This window comes from Colletes latitarsis, chromosome 7, assembly GCF_051014445.1.
Source record: "Colletes latitarsis isolate SP2378_abdomen chromosome 7, iyColLati1, whole genome shotgun sequence".
In the NCBI taxonomy this organism is placed as follows: domain Eukaryota; kingdom Metazoa; phylum Arthropoda; class Insecta; order Hymenoptera; family Colletidae; genus Colletes; species Colletes latitarsis.
Genome location: NC_135140.1, coordinates 18,752,586 through 18,776,822, shown reverse-complemented (window position 1 = coordinate 18,776,822; position 24,237 = coordinate 18,752,586). Strand labels below are relative to the sequence as shown.

At 34.1% G+C, this 24,237-nt stretch overlaps 5 protein-coding genes across 6 annotated transcripts; 3 read left to right on the top strand and 2 right to left on the bottom strand.

The window, feature by feature from the left end:
• Nucleotides 1–169: 169 nt before the first annotated feature.
• Nucleotides 170–4,369, bottom strand: LOC143343639 (uncharacterized). Of its 2 annotated transcripts, none has more exons than XM_076768731.1 (6): nt 3,977–4,369; nt 3,039–3,192; nt 2,491–2,676; nt 2,332–2,406; nt 1,714–2,212; nt 170–1,503 (listed from the first exon to the last, which is right to left on the bottom strand). In XM_076768731.1, the coding sequence occupies exons 1-6, from the start codon at nt 4,233–4,235 to the stop codon at nt 1,417–1,419; spliced, it is 1,260 nt and encodes a 419-aa protein (XP_076624846.1). In that variant the 5' UTR covers nt 4,236–4,369; the 3' UTR covers nt 170–1,416. The 2 variants fall into 2 exon arrangements, with proteins under 2 accessions (XP_076624846.1, XP_076624847.1); XM_076768732.1 differs by having other exon boundaries at nt 2,332–2,403; nt 3,977–4,368.
• Nucleotides 4,370–5,878: 1,509 nt separating this feature from the next.
• Nucleotides 5,879–9,866, top strand: LOC143343222 (uncharacterized). The gene is made up of 2 exons (XM_076767893.1): nt 5,879–6,490; nt 7,211–9,866. The coding sequence occupies exons 1-2, from the start codon at nt 6,124–6,126 to the stop codon at nt 8,692–8,694; spliced, it is 1,851 nt and encodes a 616-aa protein (XP_076624008.1). The 5' UTR covers nt 5,879–6,123; the 3' UTR covers nt 8,695–9,866.
• Nucleotides 9,867–10,178: 312 nt separating this feature from the next.
• Nucleotides 10,179–16,370, bottom strand: LOC143343761 (uncharacterized). The gene is made up of 7 exons (XM_076768982.1): nt 16,118–16,370; nt 13,769–15,958; nt 13,540–13,702; nt 13,300–13,460; nt 12,823–13,036; nt 11,771–12,616; nt 10,179–11,135 (listed from the first exon to the last, which is right to left on the bottom strand). Exons 1-7 carry the CDS (start codon nt 16,199–16,201, stop codon nt 10,312–10,314), a joined length of 4,482 nt encoding a protein of 1,493 aa, XP_076625097.1. The 5' UTR covers nt 16,202–16,370; the 3' UTR covers nt 10,179–10,311.
• Nucleotides 16,371–16,630: 260 nt separating this feature from the next.
• Nucleotides 16,631–18,199, top strand: Eif3h (eukaryotic translation initiation factor 3 subunit h). Its single transcript, XM_076767851.1, has 2 exons — nt 16,631–17,036; nt 17,117–18,199. Exons 1-2 carry the CDS (start codon nt 16,783–16,785, stop codon nt 17,862–17,864), a joined length of 1,002 nt encoding a protein of 333 aa, XP_076623966.1. The 5' UTR covers nt 16,631–16,782; the 3' UTR covers nt 17,865–18,199.
• Nucleotides 18,200–18,705: 506 nt separating this feature from the next.
• On the top strand, nt 18,706–23,958 carry Sh3px1 (sorting nexin 33-like protein SH3PX1). Its single transcript, XM_076769834.1, has 5 exons — nt 18,706–19,272; nt 19,438–19,627; nt 19,726–20,189; nt 20,267–20,962; nt 21,273–23,958. The coding sequence occupies exons 1-5, from the start codon at nt 19,258–19,260 to the stop codon at nt 21,522–21,524; spliced, it is 1,617 nt and encodes a 538-aa protein (XP_076625949.1). The 5' UTR covers nt 18,706–19,257; the 3' UTR covers nt 21,525–23,958.
• The last annotated feature ends 279 nt before the right edge of the window (nt 23,959–24,237 follow it).

The following is a 24,237-nucleotide window of genomic DNA, read 5'->3' as shown; positions in this document are numbered from 1 at the left end:
CTTTTAGTGACGTCCAATTCTCATCGTGCCTTATAACGAAGACTTCGATGTAAGTTGGTACACACTTTTCTTTTTTTTTCTGTTTCCTCTCTTTTGTACTCACATTCTTCACATACTGCACAAATAAAAACCTTTTCTATCTTTCTCCGTAAGTCGACTGGTTAGGTAGTCAAGTCCAAAGTGACTCGTGTGGTCACGATTTATTACTGTAAATATCATGTTATTTACACATATACCTAAGCTTCGAACAACTTTATAACATTTTCGCATTATGGAGAGGGTTTGAATTTTTGGCTGTAGTATCCGTTCATATAACATGTAACAAATACAATAGATAACTAATATAGCGGGTCATAGAACATGATGATTGACGCGTAACGTAACTATATAAGACTGGATTCGTACTATCGTCCCTCTCAACGTGTTTCGATCGCACTTTCTTAACTTCGTTATATAATATATATGTAAAGCTGTGTATCAGTGTGTCTAATATTTACTTAAATGTTAACTTCTTACAGACCGGTTACATCATTGAAAGGAAAATCCCTATATATTTCTATATAAGCCAAACTTAGCATACCTAAGTAGACACTTTAATATCAGAGATGTTTTCTTAGATAGAAATACACGCTTTAAAAGTCTTACGTTTTATGTTTGACAAACAACAACTTGTCAGTTATCAAGGAAGGCTTTTCCTAACACCGTATCAAAATTATAAAACAGAAAGAATGTTTAAAATTTACCGCCTAACAAGTTATTATACACGTGTCTGTGAAAGTCGGTGCTATGGCCAGCCTCCTTAGGCCTTCGATATACGACATCAAAATTAAAAATCGAGGGCGAACCGCCTCAACTCCTTTGTATACAGATGGAATAATTTCATTTCTGTTTGAAACAGTATTTCACTTGGATTTAAGTAGCTTCAAACTATCATGTAAAATGACTATATCTTTTGATATTATATTCCTGCTGGTCCGCTTTAAAGTCTTTCAGCCATATATTTTTCGTCTAGTATTGATCAAATTCACAATTATTAACAAGTCCATGAATATCCAGCCTCGTTCTTATTACTTTACTGTTCATCTGCGAACTAGTGGTTCGTAACTAGTTACGGACAAACTCAGTTGTTACAAGTACAAAAAAGGATCGTGATCTATATTTTGTTCATATCATGCGACTTTTTATGTGTACGTCAACGTGCCAATATGTAAGAGCGCATTCATGCGCTATGATTTATTTAGGTAAATTACGTATCTCATTTTGCAAAGGTGTACTGTATTATGCATTTAACGTTGTCACTGACGCAAAAATGTTGATAGTAATATTTTTTTAGTATTAATGGTAATTTTATCTGTGGTAGTAGTACTGATGATGGTGGTAATGGTGGGATACTGTGTAGATGATGAACGAAACCACCTATCCCAATGATGGGAAGTCATTTTCATCGTCTACTTTTGGAGCGTTTTGACGTCCACGAGGCGACCTTTGCTCAGCTTGTGGAGGCTAAAAAAACGAACGAAATATTGATTAACTTTGTTATTATTAGAATATTGCTGATAACGATATAAAGTGATCGATTAAAAATTAAAAATTGTAAAAACAATATACGTTTTTTGTTTATTTGTAACGATGTATTTACTACTTCGACGTTACTCGAATTTGAAATTAACAGGGATATTCTAAAAAAATATTATGGTTTATAAAAAAACTTACAGGACCACGTGGTTCTCCATCTCTAGGAGCGCCACCACGATTTCCAAATCCACGGCTGTTGGCGCGTTCCCCACGGCCACCTCGTCCTCGACCACGTCCACCGGCACCACGTCGTGAGTCACTGAACTGTATCTCGATTCCTAACACACGTTTTTGCCTTCCAACTCGTTGTGGATACTCCGCTGCGGCGTCATAGTCTTCTTCGTCTTCATCGTCTTCCTCGGCGCTTTCCTTCTTTTTTTCGAGTGCGTACATCTTTTTCCAGCGAGTCAAGTCTTCACCTTCTCCAGCTTTGCGTATATTATACTGAGGCTTCGCTCTATTATTACGCAGAGCTTTCCATTCGTCCAATGTCAATTCACGCGATTCTTCTTCGGCTGGTTTTTCTTCCACTGCGTCCGGATTCGTTTCCCCTTCTTTTGTTTCCGGGGATGCTTGGGGAGCATCTCCGTCAGGTTTCTCGTTAGGCCAATCTTGACTCTCTGGATTCAAACTTTCCCTGCAAGTAAACAAAACGGAAGTTTAAAAATTCGATTGTTTTTTTTCAATGACAATAGTCATTAAACAAATTTTGCTAGTTTCCTTTAATTGTAAACATGTTTCAAATACCATACTTACTCAATTTCATCATTGTGGGTACCCCAGTTATGGCTACCAGCACCATCTTTTTTATCCACTGGTTTAATCCCGCTGCTTATGTACACAGAAGAAATTAATCATAAATAGTGCAATTACAAACAAACAAAACGATAAAAATGAATAGTAACAGAAAATTACGTTTTGTCGGAGCCAGATTGACGATCAAATTCACGTTTTCCACGGCTATCGTATCCACCACGTCCACGTGGCCCTCCACGTCCACGTCCCATTCCACGCATTCCACCACGAACCCTACGCTCTCCATATTCCCCACGTTGTTGAGTATCATTAGAATTTCTAAATTCTCGCGTTTCACGTCCCTCGCTAAACAAAAATACAAGGAAAAACGATAACACAGTAAAACTGCTTTTATTTTGCATCTATTAATTCTAACACAAGATGAGATAGTTTTAAAGCAGAGAACAGCAGAGTATTGAATTTTATTCTAATTTAACAGACTGCTGCGTATATTTTGCGACAATTTTTCAATTTAAAATAAATATTCACGATCGACGAATTGCTTTTATTTGGGTAATTATTTACAATAGAACTAACCCTATTGATTCTCAATGATGTTGTAGCAGAGATGAGTAAAATTTTATTCAAACAACAAACTCCAAAATCTATGAAATCAGCAAGAGTAGCAATATTATAAACAATTACCCACTTTTGTTTCTTGTACCTACCCAGGAGGTCCACGTCTTAATTCTCCTTGCCCACGAGGTGTCCTTTCACCATCTTCACGATTGCGCCTATTATTGCGTTCTTCCCTACTTTCTCCAGAAAATTTAACGATGCGATCTCCACCACTGGTTCTCTGTTGCGGTGGCTTTTTGTCTACTAATATATACATACAATTTCAAAGTCATTTAAAATACTCTGCAACATTATATTTAAAAAAAATCACATTTAGACATATAAAAATGTTTCTTTGATCAAAAAGATTAAAAATAACATTTAGACAGTAATAAAATATGCAAATACTCCAAATGCATACAAGTCTTTACATTTCATAGACAGTTCATGATCTTGCTAATAATAGTTTACGATGTATACATAAAATATGAAAGCACATGTATGTATAAACACCTATTTTAATTACAATTTAACGTACGATCAATGTATCCATATAATTTTTCTAAAATATATTATTTGCAATAAAAATAGTCATAGAACTGTCCACGATTAAAGAGATGGATTCGGTTTCCATCCACAGTTATGTTCTCTTTAAATTTCCGTATCATGATTCGTTCCACGATTAATAGATCGAATTTTAACAATAAATCGTAGAATTGATCGAAATTATTTGTTAAACGACACGTGGGGTCACCATTGGTAAATTCTATTTTTACGACACGAAATGAACCCCACACTGTGCGGTGTAAGAAATTGTTAAAAAATTGCCAAAAATGCGAGCGTCGAAGTGGAAATTTTCTATTAAATAATTTCATATTGAATGTGTAACAGAAATTAACGATAGATATCTCATAAAACGAACGCCAATGGGGATAGTAAGTCGTTTAACGTGCGACAAAATATCAAACGCACATGGACCCACGAGGGGACCAGCGCGACGGCCATAATACCGCGCACGAGGCAACGATCGTAATGAAAAATTACTAACCTTGATCTTTCTTTGGATCTTGCACCTTCACTGCTGGTGGCTGTGCATCCTTTATCACTCGAGCTTTTTGCGGTTTGTTACCGGGTGGCTTTTGAGCGTCCGGCTGCTTACTCTTATTCTCCTTCTCTGTAAGCTTTTCCTTTTTCTTAGCTTCCTTCTCTTGTTCCCGTTGCTGCATAATCTCGTGCAGATCTGCGTCATCACCCAACAACGGTACCGAGAATTTATTGGTAACGTTAATGCTGTACGTATTTTCCATGATGTCTTTTATCCTCTCTTCGTCGAGGATCACGCGAAAATTTCACGGCTACTCTTGAGCCCTTGTGTAACAGAGACATTCAATATTTCAATATGGCCGAGTCCGGAGATAGTTCACCACGAGGTCTGTGCTCAGGGAGGGACCGCATAATTGTCTTGCACCCAGCGCGCCACCTCCCCACCAATATCATTTATACCATCAATTTTACACAGTTTAAGGCCGCAAAATGCCGTTGAAAATTCAGTTTCTAATTTTAATCGTATTATATTTTTAAAATATCAATTGTCCGATAATAAAACGGCGCGATTTCTACAGACGTAGTTCTCAAAGAAACCGGCATTATTTTCATGAATTACTTAACGCCCAACCGAATAGATTTTCTTATCTCTCGTGCTTTATCTTATTGCCGTACGGTAATATTTATGCATCTAATGACTATTATTTTCGTTATATATCGTATTTCATAATATTTTGACGATGAACAAAAACTACCGGTATGCAGTGTTGATTTCCAAACGTTTTGATATAGCCCGCGAATCGAAGATTTTGTTAATTCCCATACTACGTTCATTTATCCAACATTCTTTAATAATTCGTACTTCAGTATAGTTTTTGTTTTATTACTGTGGTTTACGATATTTCTTGGAGAAATAAAATCAGCTGTTGATAAAAGAACAATAATCATTGTTTATACATACCCTCAAATTATCTCCATTACCCCATAGGTAATGTTCAAAAATTCGTATTTCAAGCAACACGTTCGTAATTTACGATTACAAATATTTTTTTCAACTTTTCTTATTTACACTCTATGTAATCACAAATGTATCGTTCGTACATTTATAAAAGGTACGTAGTTTTTAAAATATTTCTATATCACTCATGAACTCTGCTGTAAACCAGCCACTTATAAAATCATTATGCGGCATTTTCATATCAAACGTAAAAATTCGAAACAAACATGTTTCGAAACTAAACTTTTTAAATCGCAACATGTAATATCGGTGTGTAGCAATTTGTAAAGTACAAGAGAAATGGTACATTCCATCATTATAATTATTTTTATCGACGCATAATTTTAATACATACATATATACGTTCCAATCTATAGTTTGAAAGTTTCAGAATGCGTACAAACGGAATAATAAATTATCATTAACCGCTAGTTAATTATTAATTTATACAAATCGTATAAATCCCCACTCCTGCAGAATTTTTTATTTAAATTATTGCTGAAGAAAAAACATACAATAGTTTGTCCAATATCATACTATAATGATTGCGAACAGAGGCAATCAATGTCTATTAAACGAAATTTCGTGAAATTAAAGAATACAACAGTAAAAACAACGAGAAATAAACAATTTCAATACAAAAATTTAATGCGTTTCACGAAGAACGCTATTAATTAGTCAACTTCACGAATCATGCATTTCTTTTTCTGCGAGCCGGTGATTGGTTGCACGATCGCGAGGGAAAGGATGCGCGCGCATCGGGACCAAGCCGCGTGTAGAAACAGTCGTTACGACAATGCCAACGACACAAGAAGCGGAACGAGGTGTGATTCTGTTGTGGGTGCCCTGCGACGAAGAAAGTTTCATTTCTTAAAACCTTATTATTCTTCCATTATTGTGAATCGAAGATTAACTTTAACGCGTAGTTCCCGATTATCCACCATACGTACTTACACGCGTACACGTGCATCGTACATCGCGCCGGGTACACTCGTTTTGGCGGTTTACCAGTTGCACGCGGCACACGGAGGGTGCCAACCCAAGAGGGAGAGAGAGAGAAAGAGACAAAGAAGGACAGAGGATAGAAGGTGGTCGCGGTAACACTAGTTTTTAAGGTGGCTGGCCGAACAGCGAGGTGAAGTGAAAAACGTGAAATGGAATTGCACACGCCGAAGCGTGAATCACGTCCTTTGACGGAAGCATTGCCGTGCAGTCCGCCGATGTGCGACACCATGCTTTATCCGTGGAATTGGGGCGAGGAGGCGAGAAACGTGAACCTCAGCCCGGGTAGTTCGTGTTCCTCGCCGGAATACAGGGAGCATAGCGTGGTTGCCACGCGAACCGGGCCCCGTTCGCGTTCAGGAGGGTCGGAGAGTCATCGCCGTGGACGACCCAGAGCCGACGCTCTTTCGAATCTTATGATGCAAGGAAGTACCTCGCCGAGCAGCATAAAATGCACCTACTGCAATCGTGTCTTCCCACGGGAGAAAAGCCTGCAAGCACATTTGCGTACCCACACAGGTACGTTTCGGCTTTCGTTGTTTCGATTTTCCGGCGTTCCACGAAAACGCACGCATCATTTCAGCAGAACTTTCTGTGAGAAAACTCGGCGTTTGTCTCGTGAACAGCACGTACGGCCGTATGATTACGAACGAGGTTGGTGCGCGGCTTCTCGTGTGGTCACGCGTCCCGCCAATCGCCATCATGCGCACTTTAAATAGTTAAATGGCTTATTTGTGGAAATAGCGAATCAAATCATGTGAACGGAGTTACGCTATACTACCGACTGTGAAATAGTAATTTTTTTTCTTCTTCGTGTTCGCTATGCACGCGTAGTTATAGAAATAATAGTTCTTTATCGTGTTGAAATATTTTTTTTCTTTTAAATATCGTCGTGAAATGTATTCTTTGTTCGGAGAGCATAGAATCGTCGACTCCAAATTTTTTTTATTCGAATTCCCGGTTGCATAGCGAAAACAATTGTTTTTTCAATCTCGTGCGCAATTTAAACGAAATTTCTTCCGATTATCAATTTTCCAACCTTTATCTTGTATTTATGTTTGTTATAATCAGGAACAAGGAATATATATTTTTATAATTTAAGTCAGAAGTTATTAAATAGAAGAACTAAGTATTTATTTATGAAAAAAATAAACTAAATAACGCAAATGACATCATTTTTCAACAATAGTCTTGGTAGATGAATTTCTAAATTTCATACAAGAATAATTATTTTTTCAGGTGAGCGTCCTTATCCATGTGATTATCCAGGGTGCACGAAAGCATTTACACAATCTGGACAACTAAAAACTCATCAACGATTGCATACAGGGGAGAAACCTTTTTTATGTACAGAACCTGGCTGTGAAATGAGATTTACGCATGCAAACAGACATTGTCCAGATCATCCTTATGCCACTCTCACACGCTCTGATGACTTTGTATTAAAGCCAGTATCGGAGAACACTGAACTGCCTCACGATGTTACCAGATGGCTAGAGCGTTATAAAATGTCTAGAGAACGAGAGGATAGAACTCCTACAGGGAAAAATGAGCGCAAGAAAAAAACGTGGAAAAGTAGTTCTGAAAATCACAAAAGAGTTAAATCTAGAAAGGGTCTGATGATGGATGCAACAGGGGAACAGGAGAACTTGGATTGCAAACCTTCCAATCAACGATTGTACTGCGGAGAAAGTCAAGATAGCCAAGAGGAGAGCCAGGACGAAGATCCCGCGGAAACGTGTGCTGTATTACAAACGTCCGAGGACGAGGAGACATCGACAAAGTTGGCGATAACGCCCTTAAGAAGACCATTGGATAGACTTCAGCCAAAGAAACGATGGTTACGCGAAGCTTGCTTGGAGCAACAGTTGGCTAAACCTTTAAATTGGGATGCCAAACCAGCAAACACTCCGGTAATCGCTTCATTTAAATCAAATTGTTTAAACCAAATGCAATGGAACACGCCCGTTGATAATTCGTCCATCGTGACGGATACATCGTGTTTAAATGCGTGTAAAGAAATTGAACTCACAAAATCAGAATTAGATCCTTCTTATGTGTCTGGTCATATATCTTGGGACGTAGCCACCGACAATGAAACTCCAGAAACGTGCGCAAAGAAAGAACAAAAGTACGTGTTTCAAGCGTCCAATACATTGTCTCAAACTATTTGGAATGCGTCGCAACACAATACAAATAATTTTTCAAATAATGCACACCAAATCAAAGCTAATATTAACCACTCTACCTCCGAGCTCGAATCTTCCAAACACTCGAGCCATATATATTGGGATAATGATTTAACAAAGGATGCTTCTAATTCTTCATTGAATCGATTGAATATAAAAATTAAGAATTTTTCTCAAAAAGATACGATTAAGCAGGATACGATCATGAGTTCTTGTATCAGCGAGAACATAACAAGACCGACCGTTTTGATGTTAGCTGGAAGTTCTAATAATAATAATAACAATAATAACAGCAAAGATATTATTTCAAAAGTGCCGTCGATGGCGCCCGAGACGGGAGTAAAAGTAGTAGTTGTTAAACAGGAAGATAATCTTATAAAGTTACCAATTCCAGAAGATAGTCAAAAATGGTTAGGCGCTTTAGCTTTAATGGAGCTGGCTAAAAATCAAGAAGAAATAATAAGAGGTTTAAGTCTTAAACAGAACAAAGATGAATGCTCTGTGAATTCAGAGCTGAATTATACCCGTTTATAGACTGTGATTAATGGCTATCCTAATTCTGATTTATGTTATTTTTGTATGGCAGGCAAAAAACAAATAAAAGTGCATTTATTGTCATAATGCAATCTTTTGATTCACAAATGTGGAAGAAATATGTTCGGAATTACATTCGTTTTTCTTCTTGCACGAACAAATAGCATTTTTTACAATTTTATTTTTATATTTTTCTAACTACAGTATCGTATTACAATTTATTATGTTCAACATTTATTCTAATTTTCTACAAAACTACATACTTACAGTCGTGTCATAAATATTAAGAGTAGTGAGAAGTTTCAATTTTTTTCGATCACCGTTTATTTGTTAAGAAAAAGTAAATTAATATAATATATGTAAAAGAATACTTTCTCTTTGTAATCGATATAATAAGTTACATAACTATTGACGATCGTTACATATAATTTATACACGATGTTTAAAATTTCCACTACTCCTAATATTCTACAAAATAATTATTAAACAGGGAAAATAAAGCTACGACCTTCATATTTCTTTTTTTTTCTGTTTTTTTCATGGTTATTTCTCATTGTCAATGATAAAAAAGTTTGTGTAATGTCAATGCAAGGAGAAATACTCTTCATAGACAATTTTTTTTAATTCTAAATTTATACGAACAATGAGAACATACCATTGTATAATGAGAGTATGTAATAATACTCCGTGTATGTTTCTGAATTTTTACAGTTTGAGCAGATATATTTAATATTCAATGACATTGATCAATCGTTCTGAAAAATTGTATTGATTTATAATAGAAATTTATCAATTTTTTTACATTTCAAAACGTATATAATATAGGACACAACTTAATCACGGAAATATTTTATTTAGTCATTCATTTTAAGCAATAAAAGTTTCAAGTTTTTGTCATAGATAACTATTACATCAATGTAATACTTTTAAATTTTGCAGTTGTTTGAATATCGCTTTCATTAAGTATTCATAGTATTTCATGTTGTAATAATAGTTATCTTTATGTAATTGAGTTCTTAATACAATTTTTTACGATTGATTTTCCGTTTTCCATTCTATGAAATTATGACAAATAAACTACGTAATTTTCCTTTTTAGGTAATAATGCAAAAATTTATTTATTATTATCGGCCATACTATCTAACAATAAATATTTGTGTGATACTTAGAATGGTAAAAAATTTACGAAGAAAATTTCTTTTCGAAAATATTAAACAAAGTTTGTAAAGTATTTAATTGGAAGAAATACAGTTATTATTTATAAAGTATAATAGGTATAGAGAAAGTAATGGGTAGAATAAAATAGAAATCTACATTTGTAATATCATTAAGTAATTTTAACTCCCAATATTTTTTACTCGACGTGTATATATGTGAAATATTTTAATAAATATTTTCTAAAATTCTAGTAACATTATTCTATTAATTCTAACAACTGACATTTAAAATATCAAACACGATAAACATAACATTAAGATATTTTTTTTTATTTATATTAGTACATTTATTTTAAATTATTATTCGTTCTTTACAAAATATATAATATTATAATTTTTCTTTAATTATTCATATAAATGTACAAATGTTGGCAGTGTTGTATTATCACAAAAATTTTTCTTAAGGTTTCCTTAGTTTTGTATTGTGAGTCTTCTTACTTGTAACACTATGTTTTGCAGATAGTCTTGTACTTCGTCTTGTGCTTTCGCTCACACTCGGTTTTCTCAAATCATCTGTTTTATTATATTGTCCGTTACACGAACTTTCCCCCGATCTTTCTACATTGTTTTTCTCGTTTTCTTCTTGTTCGTTGACATCCAAGTCTTTAAACAGTGCAATTACTTCATTGATCTTGGTACAGTCGCTCGGAGTTAGTTGCTTTTTATGTCGCGTTTTTCTGACATCTTTATGCGAGATTCCGTTCATTTTAAGATCTTCTATCCTCTCGATTAAGTTTTGCACGTTTTTGCTTGTAGCCGGTTCGTCTATGTTGTCTACTGCTTTGTATACATATTCGGAGACATCAGGCACTAGCGATACAATTTTATTTAAAATATCTTTCATAGAAACGTTGTTCAAATTTTCTTTCTTTATTTCTATAAGCTCTTCCGAGGACGACCTTTTTCCCGATTGTTTGGTTTCTACTTCCGTTTTATCAGTATCGTCCGAATACTTGTCGTCCAGAAGTTTTCTTCTTGTTAATTTACCACGCAATCTCGTTTTTCTATGCCTAGAAGGCGGCGAAGAATTATCTTCATCATCGCTGAAGTTTATACTGACTTTCGTTAGCTTTAAAAGCGGTGGTGTTCGAATTCGTCGGAGACTGATAGGTTTCTTCGATCGAGTATTATTAACAATCGGCGTAATGCATGTGCTTTCTTCAACTTTCGATACTTGTACATATTTGGATATATTAATGTCAGATGTATCAGGAACCGTGAACACTGCAAGATAAATTTATCTAATTGTAGAAAAACAGGAGTCAATATTTGAATTTAACTTGAGTCGTAATAGGGACTAAAATTAATTGCTTAGACGAGGAACATACAAGTGTTCGGCCACCCCTGGGAAAAATTTTAATGGGAGATTCCAGAGGCCAAAATATGACGAAAATCAAGAATAGCAATTTGTTGATGGAGGCTTCGTTAAAAAGTTATTACAGTTTAAAGTTCTGCCTGTACTGAATTTTTTTCTCGAAACTGAGTAGGATTTCGGGGGTATGTCTATTGACCAAAAATGCTTGCAATTGCCCCCTGCAACTAAAAATAATTTTTCCAAAAAGATTTGAATTTTTTTTTTTTCCGTCGAAAAATTTCACACCTCGAATTTTTTTCTAGAAAGTGGGTAGGATTTCGAGGGTATGTCTAATAACCAAAAATGATTGTAATTGAGCCCCGCGACTGAAAATAATTTTTCCAGAACGATTTGAAATTTTTTAATTTAATTGTTAATAACTCTTTAACAAAGCCTCAGTCAAGAAATTTATATTCTTGATTTGTGTCTTATTTTGGCCTCTAGAATCTCCCAGAACACCCTGTATATTTTCCGTTTATCAGTATAATCAGCATGTAATACTTACTTGAATACTCTGTACTATCAAATATCCTTTGAAAATGTTCGTCGAGAATTAATTCTTTAACCGACATGCAAATTGGATGTCCGTTCAATTTGTACACGTTGCATACTTGATTTGCCAAGCGAGCGACATTTATTACTTCGTCTTGGGTTCTATTCGAATAGCTCCTAAGGAAGTACGAGAAGTTAATCAACAAGAGTACGTAATCTGTACTATAAAAACGTTCTTGCCAAGAGAGATATTTATTCTTATCTTTCAATGTAAATGCCTTCATTACGTCTTTTATTTTAAATGCGCCGTGGAAATGCTGCAACGATATCGGGAAATTTTGTTGCAATGCATATAGTTGGGCCCTGATATGCGTGCTCGCAAATATTAAATAATGATACGACACATTCCGACATGCGTAACAATTACAGTCCGTATGACCGAAGAATTCAGGGAGATCGAAAACTTTGTCTCTGAGAACTGGCGAAGTATCGTTTTGCGGAACGTCTCTAATCGGATCCACAGCTCGAGTCGGCGTTAAGAAAATGTTTCTCGTAACAGATTTCGTTAAATTACTCTTCATGGACGCTTTGAGCGTTTCGATATTTAAAATATGCTCCAATCCTTGAAGTTTCACTTCGCAATCGTTTAATTGCGAACGCAACAAATCGATATAACAGAGCGATTTTAATACTTCCGCAACTCTTATGGTTGCTCCTAATGCTTGTGATGTTCTTAGTCGGTGCACCAAGTGGGCGACAATTTCTTGAAAGGACAATAAACTATTCATTCGTAAAGATAAATTTACGGTTGTGGATATCAGTATATCGTAGCAAAAAAGACGTTTATCGTGAGGTTTCCCTACAAAAAATGTAACAGTTCAATTTAAAAATAACCGTCGACAATTTCCATGGCACAGGGTGTCTTGTTTTAATCTTTCTGCGTCGTTACCATTGAATGTGGTAATCGTTTGAAAATATGTTTCGGATTAAATTTGGTGAAAAGATTAAAATGAGAGACCCTGTATAAAATTGAATAATACAAGTTTAATTGAACTAGAAAATTACATCTTTTTGCTGATAAGTCCTCGTTTAAAGAGACCATAGAGTACAAAGTTTCAACAATGTAACGAGTGTATTCTTCGTGCGTTACATCCTCTTTGTACAAGTAACAATTGTACAATATCCTATCTAAGCTGTATAGATATACAGCTGTATTAGAGAGGAAAGAGATTCCTGATAGCTTTCTGGATTCATCGAGTAAACTTTTAGCTTCGTCGTACTAAAGATAAATAAATACGTATTTGGAAAAACAATACTCGTCCAAAAACAAAAATTTATAGGATGTATTATGATAGTGTTAGAGTTTTTATGCGAAAGCGTAAGATAATCGTTAATTGACCCGACTATGGTTGTGATTCTAGTCACATTAGTTCCGCTTACGTGGAAAGCTCCGGAACGAATTAACCAAGATAGGAACTAATTTAAAAGATTTTTGTAAAGTTACTCATAAGTAGAGAAATGATATACAAATAATAAACTTACAATACTACTTTCGAAGTAAAAGTCTGATAAACTTATCCAAAAAATAGCAATTGCATAAAGTACGTCTTCGTCGTTTGTATCTTTGAGTTCGATAGCAAGCTTCTTGGCATTAGCAATCCATTTATAATCGATGTGTCTCAATGAGATACTACGACCAGTAACTTAAAAAGAAAGGATTTTGATTATTACCGTATATAAATTTCGTCCATGCTACCGAAAAGTATATTTAAATATTCTCACTATAAATGATAGCGCGATTATCTTGCAAGTCTAGTGCTAATTTATATGCAAGTTTCCATATATTAACTTCACATTTCTGATAACGATACAAATGGGCATATTCGCCGGCTATTATTAAGGTGTGAAGCGTTATCGTCGGTTCACAGCTGTTAGCAATTTCTTCCTGTTAATTGATATTGTAGTATTTAACGGAAATACATTAAAATACATTAATTAATATTATACTTACAACGTTCTGTTTTAGGCATTTATTCCATTTATTTAATGGTGCTTGCAAGTACGTCTCGAGCCTAGAATCTTCTTTAATATTTATCATGGTATAGGCAGGTACTATAGAGCGAGATTCATTTTCTCCAATCTCCGATAATTTTGGCGCGCACAATGCGAACTTCGTATTCTCCATCTCCATTTCAGTCTTCTTATTCATAATGTGCAATTGAGTTACAAAAACATAAAATTCTAAGTTCGCTTGTAAACACAAAACGGAGTTATTTGTTCTTAGTCTTTTCAAGTCGGATATGGCACGTTGAAGGCAATCTAAACTCTCCTTGTCGTAATCGAAATTTAACAAATGATATACTAACATTTGTACCCCGCGAGCATATTGCATCGGCGTTACTTTTAACGCAGTCATATCATCGAGAACCTTGCGAATGGCTACCGAGAGATTTACTTTTGCTTCCTGCAAGCCTTTTAATTCCCTTAAACATATTTCAACAAGATCATATTGCGACAGATCAATGGACAGTCCTAGCTCCTCGATCTTCTCTCTGTCTGCCTTCAAACAAGCCAACATGGTCATTTCTATCATTTCCTCCGAAGTTACAGACTTATGTTTAATTTTTGCCCACATAGAAAATGCTTTTGAATTCGAATTGTTGTAGCTTAGCAGACCGTTTAACGCAGACGCGGTCATAGCTTCTCTGTACATGTCGTGATTATAATGGAGTAAGCATAATCTGTGTAAAGTAACGGATGTGGGATTCTCGAGCTTGATGTGCTCAGACTTTGGTTGAACACCTTCTAATTTTATGATAGAAGTGAATAGTAGACAAATTAAAGAGACGCTTTCTTTGTAAATGCATTCGGACATTATGCCCAAATTATAAATTAAAGAGCCACAAGTGGACCACAAAAATGCCCAACACTTACATTTGCATTGTTTCATTTCAAAAATATGTGCTACATTCTGTTCTAAAAATTTTCGAGCGAGTCTACAAATGTCTTTGGACAAATCCTTTTCAGAAAGCTTGTTAATTACATTGACGCATTTGGTTTTTATTACCACTACATTATACATGTCTCGTCTCAATGTACAATTATTATCTAGGCAAAATTTACATTTATACGATTCTTCTTTGAGAAAACATGTAGTTACACAGGCGATTAAATTCATTGTTTTTAATAACATGCCATTTTCGAGGAATGTTTTCTTTCCTATTGTTATACATGTGCTCCAATATATAAACAATGATTCTAAAACTTGAATGATACTAAATGTCATCCATTTAATAGATCCCTTATATCCATATTGTTTAGCAATTATTGCATAATTATCACATAGATCTTGAATGCTCTTGGCATTACTTTCTACTAAATGTTCAACTGGTTTCAGAACAGCAAGGTACAAAGATTGAAACTGTTGGATACATTGGTAACATTCCGTATCTTCTCTTAGAATTGTTTTAAAATAATTCGTCAATCTATTCAAACCTTTAATCGCTAATTCAAACAACTCGGACTCTAGACACTTTTTGTTAATATTTTCGCACGTAATTCTGCTTAATATGTGAAGCATATAACGAAATATACTATACTTTTCATCTTTGTTTAAGAAAATTTTTGTCTGATTTAAATATTCAATTACAAACGTACAAAAATCTGTGAAGTAGGTATTTGGTTCTTCGTTTATCGATGCAATTTTTTCCAGATATGAACTTATCTTCATAAGCAAGTGTTTTGTGTAATTTTTATGTGTTACTTGTATTATTTCCAATTCTTGCCTTATAACATCTTTCAATTTGTAATAATGTTTACGATTTGATGAATCATTTTGTAAAATAAGAAATGCATTATTCACTGCAATATACCATAGATAAGCTATTTTGACTAGTATATCGCTTACATCGTCCTGAGAATGACACAATGCTTCAGTCTCTAAATGAGAACACACTTCGGATGCTTCCTTATACATACATAATGCTAATAAACAACGAATTATGTGAAACAAGCTAGATACAAATTTATGACTATCTGGTATCTCTGACAGAATCGAACACAATAAACATGTCAGTTTGTGAATCTCATTTCCTATGGTATAATTTTGTTTATCACATTTGTCCGCAGTATGCGATAAATGTAACAACAGTTTAAAAATATGTTTGTTTATCTTTTCTTTTAAGATTGGAGAGATATTTGCCTGGAAAAAAAATATAATTTTATAATCGAAATGAAATTAACATTGGTCTTTATTTGCTTCGAGTACCATTGAAAGTACGAAAATAAGAAATCAAAGTATTTCAAAATTAGATTCGGGTAGATCATAAATATAAAATTTCATTACGAAAATATAATTAACCTGAATATCTTTTGTTACTGCGTCCAGTTTCTCCGCTTTAATTAATTCAATCCATTTCTTTATCTTTGCTTCTATATTAGTCATTTTTCGTGTTGAATGATGAATTTTTTAACGGATCGTGTATAGATTACACCCTTCATGAAGGTTATAAATCGTCTTCACATTTACGCGGCACAAACACGGCACGAATTAAATACCTTATAGAATGCACAACTTGTAGAAAGATTTTTCTATGCTACAAACTTTACCAGCATGTTCTGCTGCTAAAAATAAATTACATGTACCTAGTACTAGAGTCAACTGTGACCTTGATTCAAATACATTTTTTTTGTGTATTTAAGACCATGCATAAGGTCCTGTAACAACAAAACTGTGACCTTGTATACTTGGTTTCGAAGTATCGGTAGAATCACGTCTCTGTATTTCGTTAATCTATGCTTTTTAAGCCGATAAGATTGATTCGCTTAAACGCCGGAGCTCTCGTACACGTGGCTTTGTATTAGTGTGCGTAAATGGCGGGAGTGGTAGGGCAGTTTTCTCTGATCTGCCGTTTGGTAACACTGGGTTAAGTGGAGTTCTTTGCGACCCTAACCTTGGTGACAGGAAATTATTCGAAAGCATATGCTAAAATCTTGTGTTAAATTGGAATATACCTTGGTTTTAAAATGAATTCAAGAACACAAACACGAAAAATTCCCGAATCAGAGCCGCGTATAGATTATGTTCAATGCGACGGACTGGTAGTTATGAAAATGGTAAAGCATTGTCACGAAGAGTCCATGGATGTTGCTCAAGGTGCTCTTCTTGGTTTGGTTGTTCAAAATCGTCTTGAAATCACAAATTGTTTTCCCTTTCCGAAAAATGACGAGATCATGGATGAGGAAGAATATCAATTAGCCATGATGCGTCGTCTCAGATGGTAAATATTTTTCTAAATCAAAATTTCTGTTTCAGCACCTTTGCCTTGATGCTTCTAGACGTAATAAAATGTTTTTACAGGGTTAATGTTGATCACTTTCATGTTGGTTGGTACCAAAGTGCAGATGTTGGAAACTTTTTAAATCTATCGCTGTTAGAGTCACAGTATCATTATCAAACTTCCATAGAGGAATCTGTAGTGCTTATATATGATACGGCTAAGTCAGCGAGAGGTTTCTTGACATTAAAAGCATATAGGCTTACTCCGCAAGCTATACAAATGTACAAGGAAGGTGAATTTACACCAGAGGCCTTACGTACCTTGAAAATTGGTTACGAAAGTCTTTTCATTGAAATACCAGTTGTAATCAAAAACAGTAACTTGACTAACATAATGATGTCTGAATTGGAAGAAATGATACCTGAAGAGGAAGGTACAAAATATTTAGACCTTGGAACAGCCACTGTTCTGGAAAATCAACTACGTTGTTTAATGGATAGAGTAGATGAATTGAATCAAGAAGCTATGAAATTCAATAGATATCAACAGCTAGTTGTTCGCCAACAGCAAGAAAAGAATAGACTTTTAGCTAAAAGAGCCCAAGAAAATGCTGCTAGGGCTGCAAAAGACGAGCCCCCGCTGCCGGACGATGATATCAATAAACTCATGAGACCTTTGCCTGTGCCACCAAGGCTAAATCCTATGATTGTAGCTGGACAAATTAATACATACAGCGAACACATTTCGCAATTCTGCGCTCAGAGCTTAGCAAAATTGTATATTACTCAGAGTCTTCAAAATGCAAAAGAGTCAAAATCTTCACATTGAAAGAATATTGCTTATAATTTTTAAATAAAATTTTGTGACATTGTCCATACATTTTAAGTTTTTATATACTTTTCCTTCTGCAGTAAATATGTACAATACATCTTTACATAGTTACAAATCGGATAAATAAAAGCTGTATATGTTAATTTAATCATTTTGTATTAATTAGTTATTTAAACATTTATTGTATTATTAATTATAACTTCGTTTGCCATTAAAATGTTGAATGTAGAACATTAAAAAGGGATGGTCTTAAGTTATCAATATTTGAAATAAAATGATAATAAAATTGGTTTTGTTGGATAGATTTACTGTTACTTGAAAGGAAATTTTATTTTGTTCAATTTCAAACAATAAATAAAATATTAAAATGTCGGAATGAATCATTTTTTCTTTTATTCTATGTCAAAATATTCAAGCTCTTCTGTGGTTGAAATATTCAGTGTATGTAATTTAAATATTATTAAAATACTTGACTGTTTGAATATCTTATGCAGCAATGTAATATCTAGATAAGAATAATCATAGATAATCATAGCATTTGAATAATGCGATGTAACTACAAATCAAGTTTTTTAAGCTTGTTGTCTTTTTTTAAACCTTACTTTTACAGAAAACATTTTGTTAATATTCTGTGGATTTTTAATTTGAGAGGGAAGAATTGATAAAATATTTACATTATTTGGTTGTGAGTAGCTTTTTTCCTTGGAATATTTTTTAATAGTATTCAAATAATGATATTCGAAATATTAGAACTAATTTGAAGCTTTCACGGTTCGGGTTCCGATAGTTGACGTTGACTTAGGCTAAATCGATATTCGAGTAGCAACGTTCGAATGATATTCGAGTATTCGATTACTCAATTGGTGTATTAGATCATTTGAATAGGTTTAGCTTTACTTCGAAGTTGAAATTGTACACTCTCGGACAAAAGTTTTACGAGCCAAGCGAATTAATTCGCAGAGGTGGATCCAAATTTCAGTAACGGATCGTAATTTTACGCGCCCTGTGTTCTACGTCTAACCTCCAACCAAAAAACGGTTTGAATATCCTTATCGGATAAGTATTTTCTTTATTTATTGCAGTTAATGCGAAAAATGTTTGCCCAACTTGTTGCGTCAACGTGGTTCACGTGTAGGAAGCACAGTTTTCTGGAGTCATGAAAGCGTGTTATGTTCCGCGGACAGTAGTGGTAGTACAGTCGTTTAAAATTTCCATTTATGTGGCACAGTATCGCACACACGTTGAAGCGCAAATACGCAAATGTCAGTCATACGGCTGAGTAGATCGATGTAGGTATGTGACCGGGTGTGATCAAACAATTTGAAACAGAAAGACGAAAACTTGCACCACTGGTTGGAATTTCAAATAACTGTTAGTGCATGTACTTACAATGGAGGGCCACCAGGTATGTAAACGTATCGGAGAAGTAAAAACGATCGACGATCGGCACCAAGTTTAATCAACACTGCTTTGTGACTCATTCATTTATGTGGCAGTCAAATATAATTTCTTTGTGTTTCAGATGATATCGTAGAAATTTTTTTGTTCAATTATGTGTTGTATTTTTTAGGTAAGGGCGCTATACGACTTCACAGGGGAATCAGGGACAGCAGAATTGTCTATCACAGCAGGAGAAGTTTTAACTGTCATGAGAGATAATGTGGGTGATGGGTGGTGCGAAGGTTTTAATCAAAGTGGAAAATCTGGATTGTTTCCAGCCGCATATGTTCAAATTGTTGAAACCACAGCGACTGTTTCAAGTATTTTTACCATTTTATCACGCACAGAAAAAAAGTTCTATTTAAGCAACCTTACTTTTTCAAACAATCACCATATTCAAATTTTTTTCATGCATCAGATACCATGACATCATCCCAACAGAGTTCTGGAGATTATTGGGACGATGATTGGGACGACGATTCTGAAGTTAGCCAAACACAGGCTTATGTTCCTTCGCAACAGCAACAACAACAACCACAGCATATGACACAGTTGACTCAGCAACATAGTACTATTGATTATGGTGATACAGTTTCTATGCAAACTATTCATTCTGTGATACCCGAAAGGCCTATACCGAATATACCAAAGAAGAATAATAAGTTTTCTACTTTAATAAAATCTGGGGAGGATAGTTTTTTATTAGGAATCAGAATAACAAATGTTCCTGAAAGTGAGAAAGTGTTTGTCGAGGAAATCGACGGGGGACGTTGTAGATGGGTTCCCAGGGGAGATTCTTACAATTGTGTAGTTACATCTCCCAAAAAGGAATCCAAACTGAAGGGACTTAAAAGTTTCATAGTTTATCAACTGACGCCTACGGTATTTCGATATATATATCGGTTTATTTCTTATAATTTTAAGAAACAAATACTATCGTGAATTTTTTTTTATTTTAGTTTAACAACATTCAAGTGTCAAGAAGATACAAACACTTCGATTGGCTACATGAACGTTTGGAAGAAAAATATTGTTTTATTCCTATTCCGCCGTTGCCAGATAAACAAATATCGGGAAGATACGAAGAACAGTTTATCGAACATCGACGTACACAGCTGCAAGAGTTTGTCGATTACGTCTGTAGACATCCTGTGTTGGCACGCAGCCGCGTCTGGGAGCATTTTATAACTTGTACAGATGAAAAACGATGGAAAGCCGGCAAGAGACAAGCGGAGAAAGATGAACTATTAGGTGTAAATTATTTTAATGCTATTCAATGTCCCGAAACTCCTTTGGATGCTATAAGGGTGGAAATCCAAATAGATGCTTACAGTAGATTTATAAGCGGATTAGATCCGGTAGTTAAGAATTTCATGGCTATGGCTGTTGACCAAACAAAGAAAAATCAAGTTCTCTACAAAAGGGAATTTCAAAAAATTAGTCAATCTTTTAACGCGTTGAGCCACGCGTTGGAAGGAGACGATAGCAGTCGAGGTAGATTGACTTACGCGTTAAAGATGACGGGCGACGCTTATAACGATATAGGCAAATTATACGAAGAACAGCCTAAGTTTGATTGGGAACCTCTTGCTGATAAGTTCCATATTTATAGAGGAATTATCAGTAATTTCCCAGACGTAATCAGTATACATAAGGTAATCGAATGGGAAAATTGAATCCTTTATGCATAAATTTTATTAGGGTGTCCCAGAAAATATTGCGCATTTCGAAATCTTAATTTATCAATTGATATATACAACAAAACACATTTCCAAACATGACGATCTATGACATTGTACCATCGTTCTGAAAGCAATCACATTCTTCTGCAACCCTATTCCAATTCTACGGACGCAAAAAATGCAGTGACTAAAATACGCAATATTTTGAGACACATTCTAATAATTGATAAAGTATTATGGAAACAGTTACTGACGCATGTATGTATTTTCTTAACTTATTTAGAGTGCTGTGCAAAAAAGGAAAGATTGTGAAAGGTTAGTAAGTGAACATAAAATGGAACCGCAACAAATGCGAGAGCTTTCCCATCGGACGGACATAATAGCGCGAGCTCTTCTTGCCGAAGAAACACATTTTCAAGCAGAACAGGAGATACATATAACCCAAGCCATGAAAACGCATCTTGCTGAGCAAATTACGTTTTACCAGAAAATTGTAGATAAATTACGGGAGGCGTTAAATTCATACGAAGGCTGAAACGCGGGTCTATCGTAATTTAAGAAGGCTTTGCACACGATATCATTTTATATAATCAACAATATCGAAATACGATATTTAGTTTACAATGTACGAAGTGTACGAAGTGTAACAGAATTTCTATAGTAGAAAGAATTTAATACGTGATTTGAACACGAATGCAGACGATTTCGAATACATTTAAATTTAATCATGGATAAGCACAGATCGCAAGAGCAATAACAGAAATAAAATCAGAAGGGGCCAATAGTTTTTCAGATGTACCAAAAATCACACGTATATAAAAATATGAAAAATATATTTTCTATTTATAGTATTTTTTTATGTACATTTCAGTTGTACAATCCGGTATTATTTTAGCGACTGAATAAACAGAAAAGAATGGTATTAAACTGGACTGGAAGAGGTGAAGTGTGTAATTTTCAGAAATCAGATAAGTAACATCAATTAAGCGGTATTATTAATGATGCATAGTAATATATTACATGTTAATTTTTCATGGCTGCTACTTTTAAAAATTTAAAGATCTATTTTGTAATTTATTTTTGCTCTTTTTTTTCTTTCTTTTTTTTCATGAATGTTACTTTGATCATTAACTCTTTCCTACAATACAGTTATATACATGTAAATCATTTATAATGCTTTTTACAAGTGATATTAATATGTGCTTCAAATATAAGCTAAATTTTACACGTATTACATCAATATTAAGAACTAAATTCCTATTATCTATAACTCAGCATAAAAGTTTACATTACATTCTATAAGGAACATAAAATTTCTGTTATTTTTTATTAGCGCTTTATATATTATAGTTAAAAAAAATGTTAGTACCATGTATTAATATGTATCTGCAGATTATAATATTATACGTTATTGTATCATATATATATATATATATATATATTTCAGTATGAACACGCTACAAATAATGGTTACAACATGATAGAAATATTTATTGTTTCCCTTATACATAAAAAATCAAGTAAAAATATACTTAAACTATATGAATGTTATACAGACAAATCAATTAGATATATTTATATATAATCACGGAAAAAAAATTGTTCGATACTTTAGTTTTTATAGAATGTAATGCAAACTGTGTCTATAATCAAACTATTCTTGTGCTCAAATTAATCGACCGATTTATGTTGAGAACACCAAGGATTAAGTACCTCGTATGATTCGTGTATTGTTGATCCGTAATATTGTTTTGTAAAGGCAGCCACTGTATATTGATAAATCATTAACATAAAGTGTAACAATTTTGTAAATTTCCTATTTAATGTATCGAATTGAATGGGAACCGAATTGTTACAACTACAGATCGCTAGTTAACGAATTATAAATTAAGGCATACCATTGTTACTGCATTTAAAATAATTTGTATAAAAAGGTAGTTTAATTTTAAGCACAAACACATACAATTTTGTAAATGTTATTATCATCATCATCATTATCATTATTTTCGTCAACCATATTTTCCTTCTTTTATCATCGAAAAGGAATTCCAATAAATGTGTATTAAATTAAAGTATAATTATTATTTTACTTACTCTTTAATCTACAAGCGTTGTAATACTTCCATTATTTTTAATCGTTCTTACAACGTAACGTAGCTCTCGCAGTTCGTAACAAAAAGTAATTGCACTAATGTAACAAATTGAAAAATTAAATTAATTGTATATATGTGTATATATCTTTTATTCGATCAACATTCTACGAAGTAGCACCTCGTTCGAGAAATTGGAAAACCGTTACAACTTCAAAATTGTTTCATTCGATATCGATCGTTCATATCGATCTTTCCATAGTTACAAGCCAGATTTACGAACAAAACAGGTTACATATATCAAGCAATTCGCACTATAAATTTAATTACGCCTATTTTCAAATCGATAGCTGTTCAAATTTATACGTAGTTTACAGAAATTTGATATTTCCGATACTGAAAATAAATCGACAATTTCAACCGATTCTTTGAGAGGTAAGAATATATATATTGGCACTGTAAACTAGATTATCGTATTCTGGTTACTAACAATAAGGTCCGTCGCGTAGGTGTGAGAAATTTGTGTGATTATTTTCTAGGAGCTCCAAATCTCCGTATTATATATAATTTAATAATTAAGACATCCGATACTTATCTTCACATGCACAAATTCAAGCATAACAATTGCAACGCTTATGCGATGAGGAAATTACAGTAGGAAGAAGTTGTTCCTGTATTAGTTAATAAATATAGGAGCGTTAAACGCTTAATTTATAGGCAACAATTAATGTATTTTAATCAACAGTACATACTCCCTCCCTCGCTCTCTCGCTTTCACACTCGTCCTCTCGCTCCATACACACTCTATCAGTCTGGCGTTTATATTGTTTTTCCCGATTTAAGACTGCAGTAACGAGTCGTTTTCATTGCTATTTAAAATCAGCTTATCTTTACATCACATTTGCAATGTTTCTGCCGATATGTTTATTCGCGTGGCACTGTCTCTCTTTTTTTTTTTTTTTTTTTTTATCTTTTTTGCTTTTAAATACAAGCTAAGCTCCTTTTACTTCCTTTTAGAATTTTAAATTACAAGCTAGTCGATAACGCACGAACGTTAGCATAAAAAAATGTTTTTCAAAGAACCCTTCTTATTAGATGACACGATGCTGGCAATGAGAAAAATGTAATAATCTTTCTTCATTTTTTGTAATCCTTTTC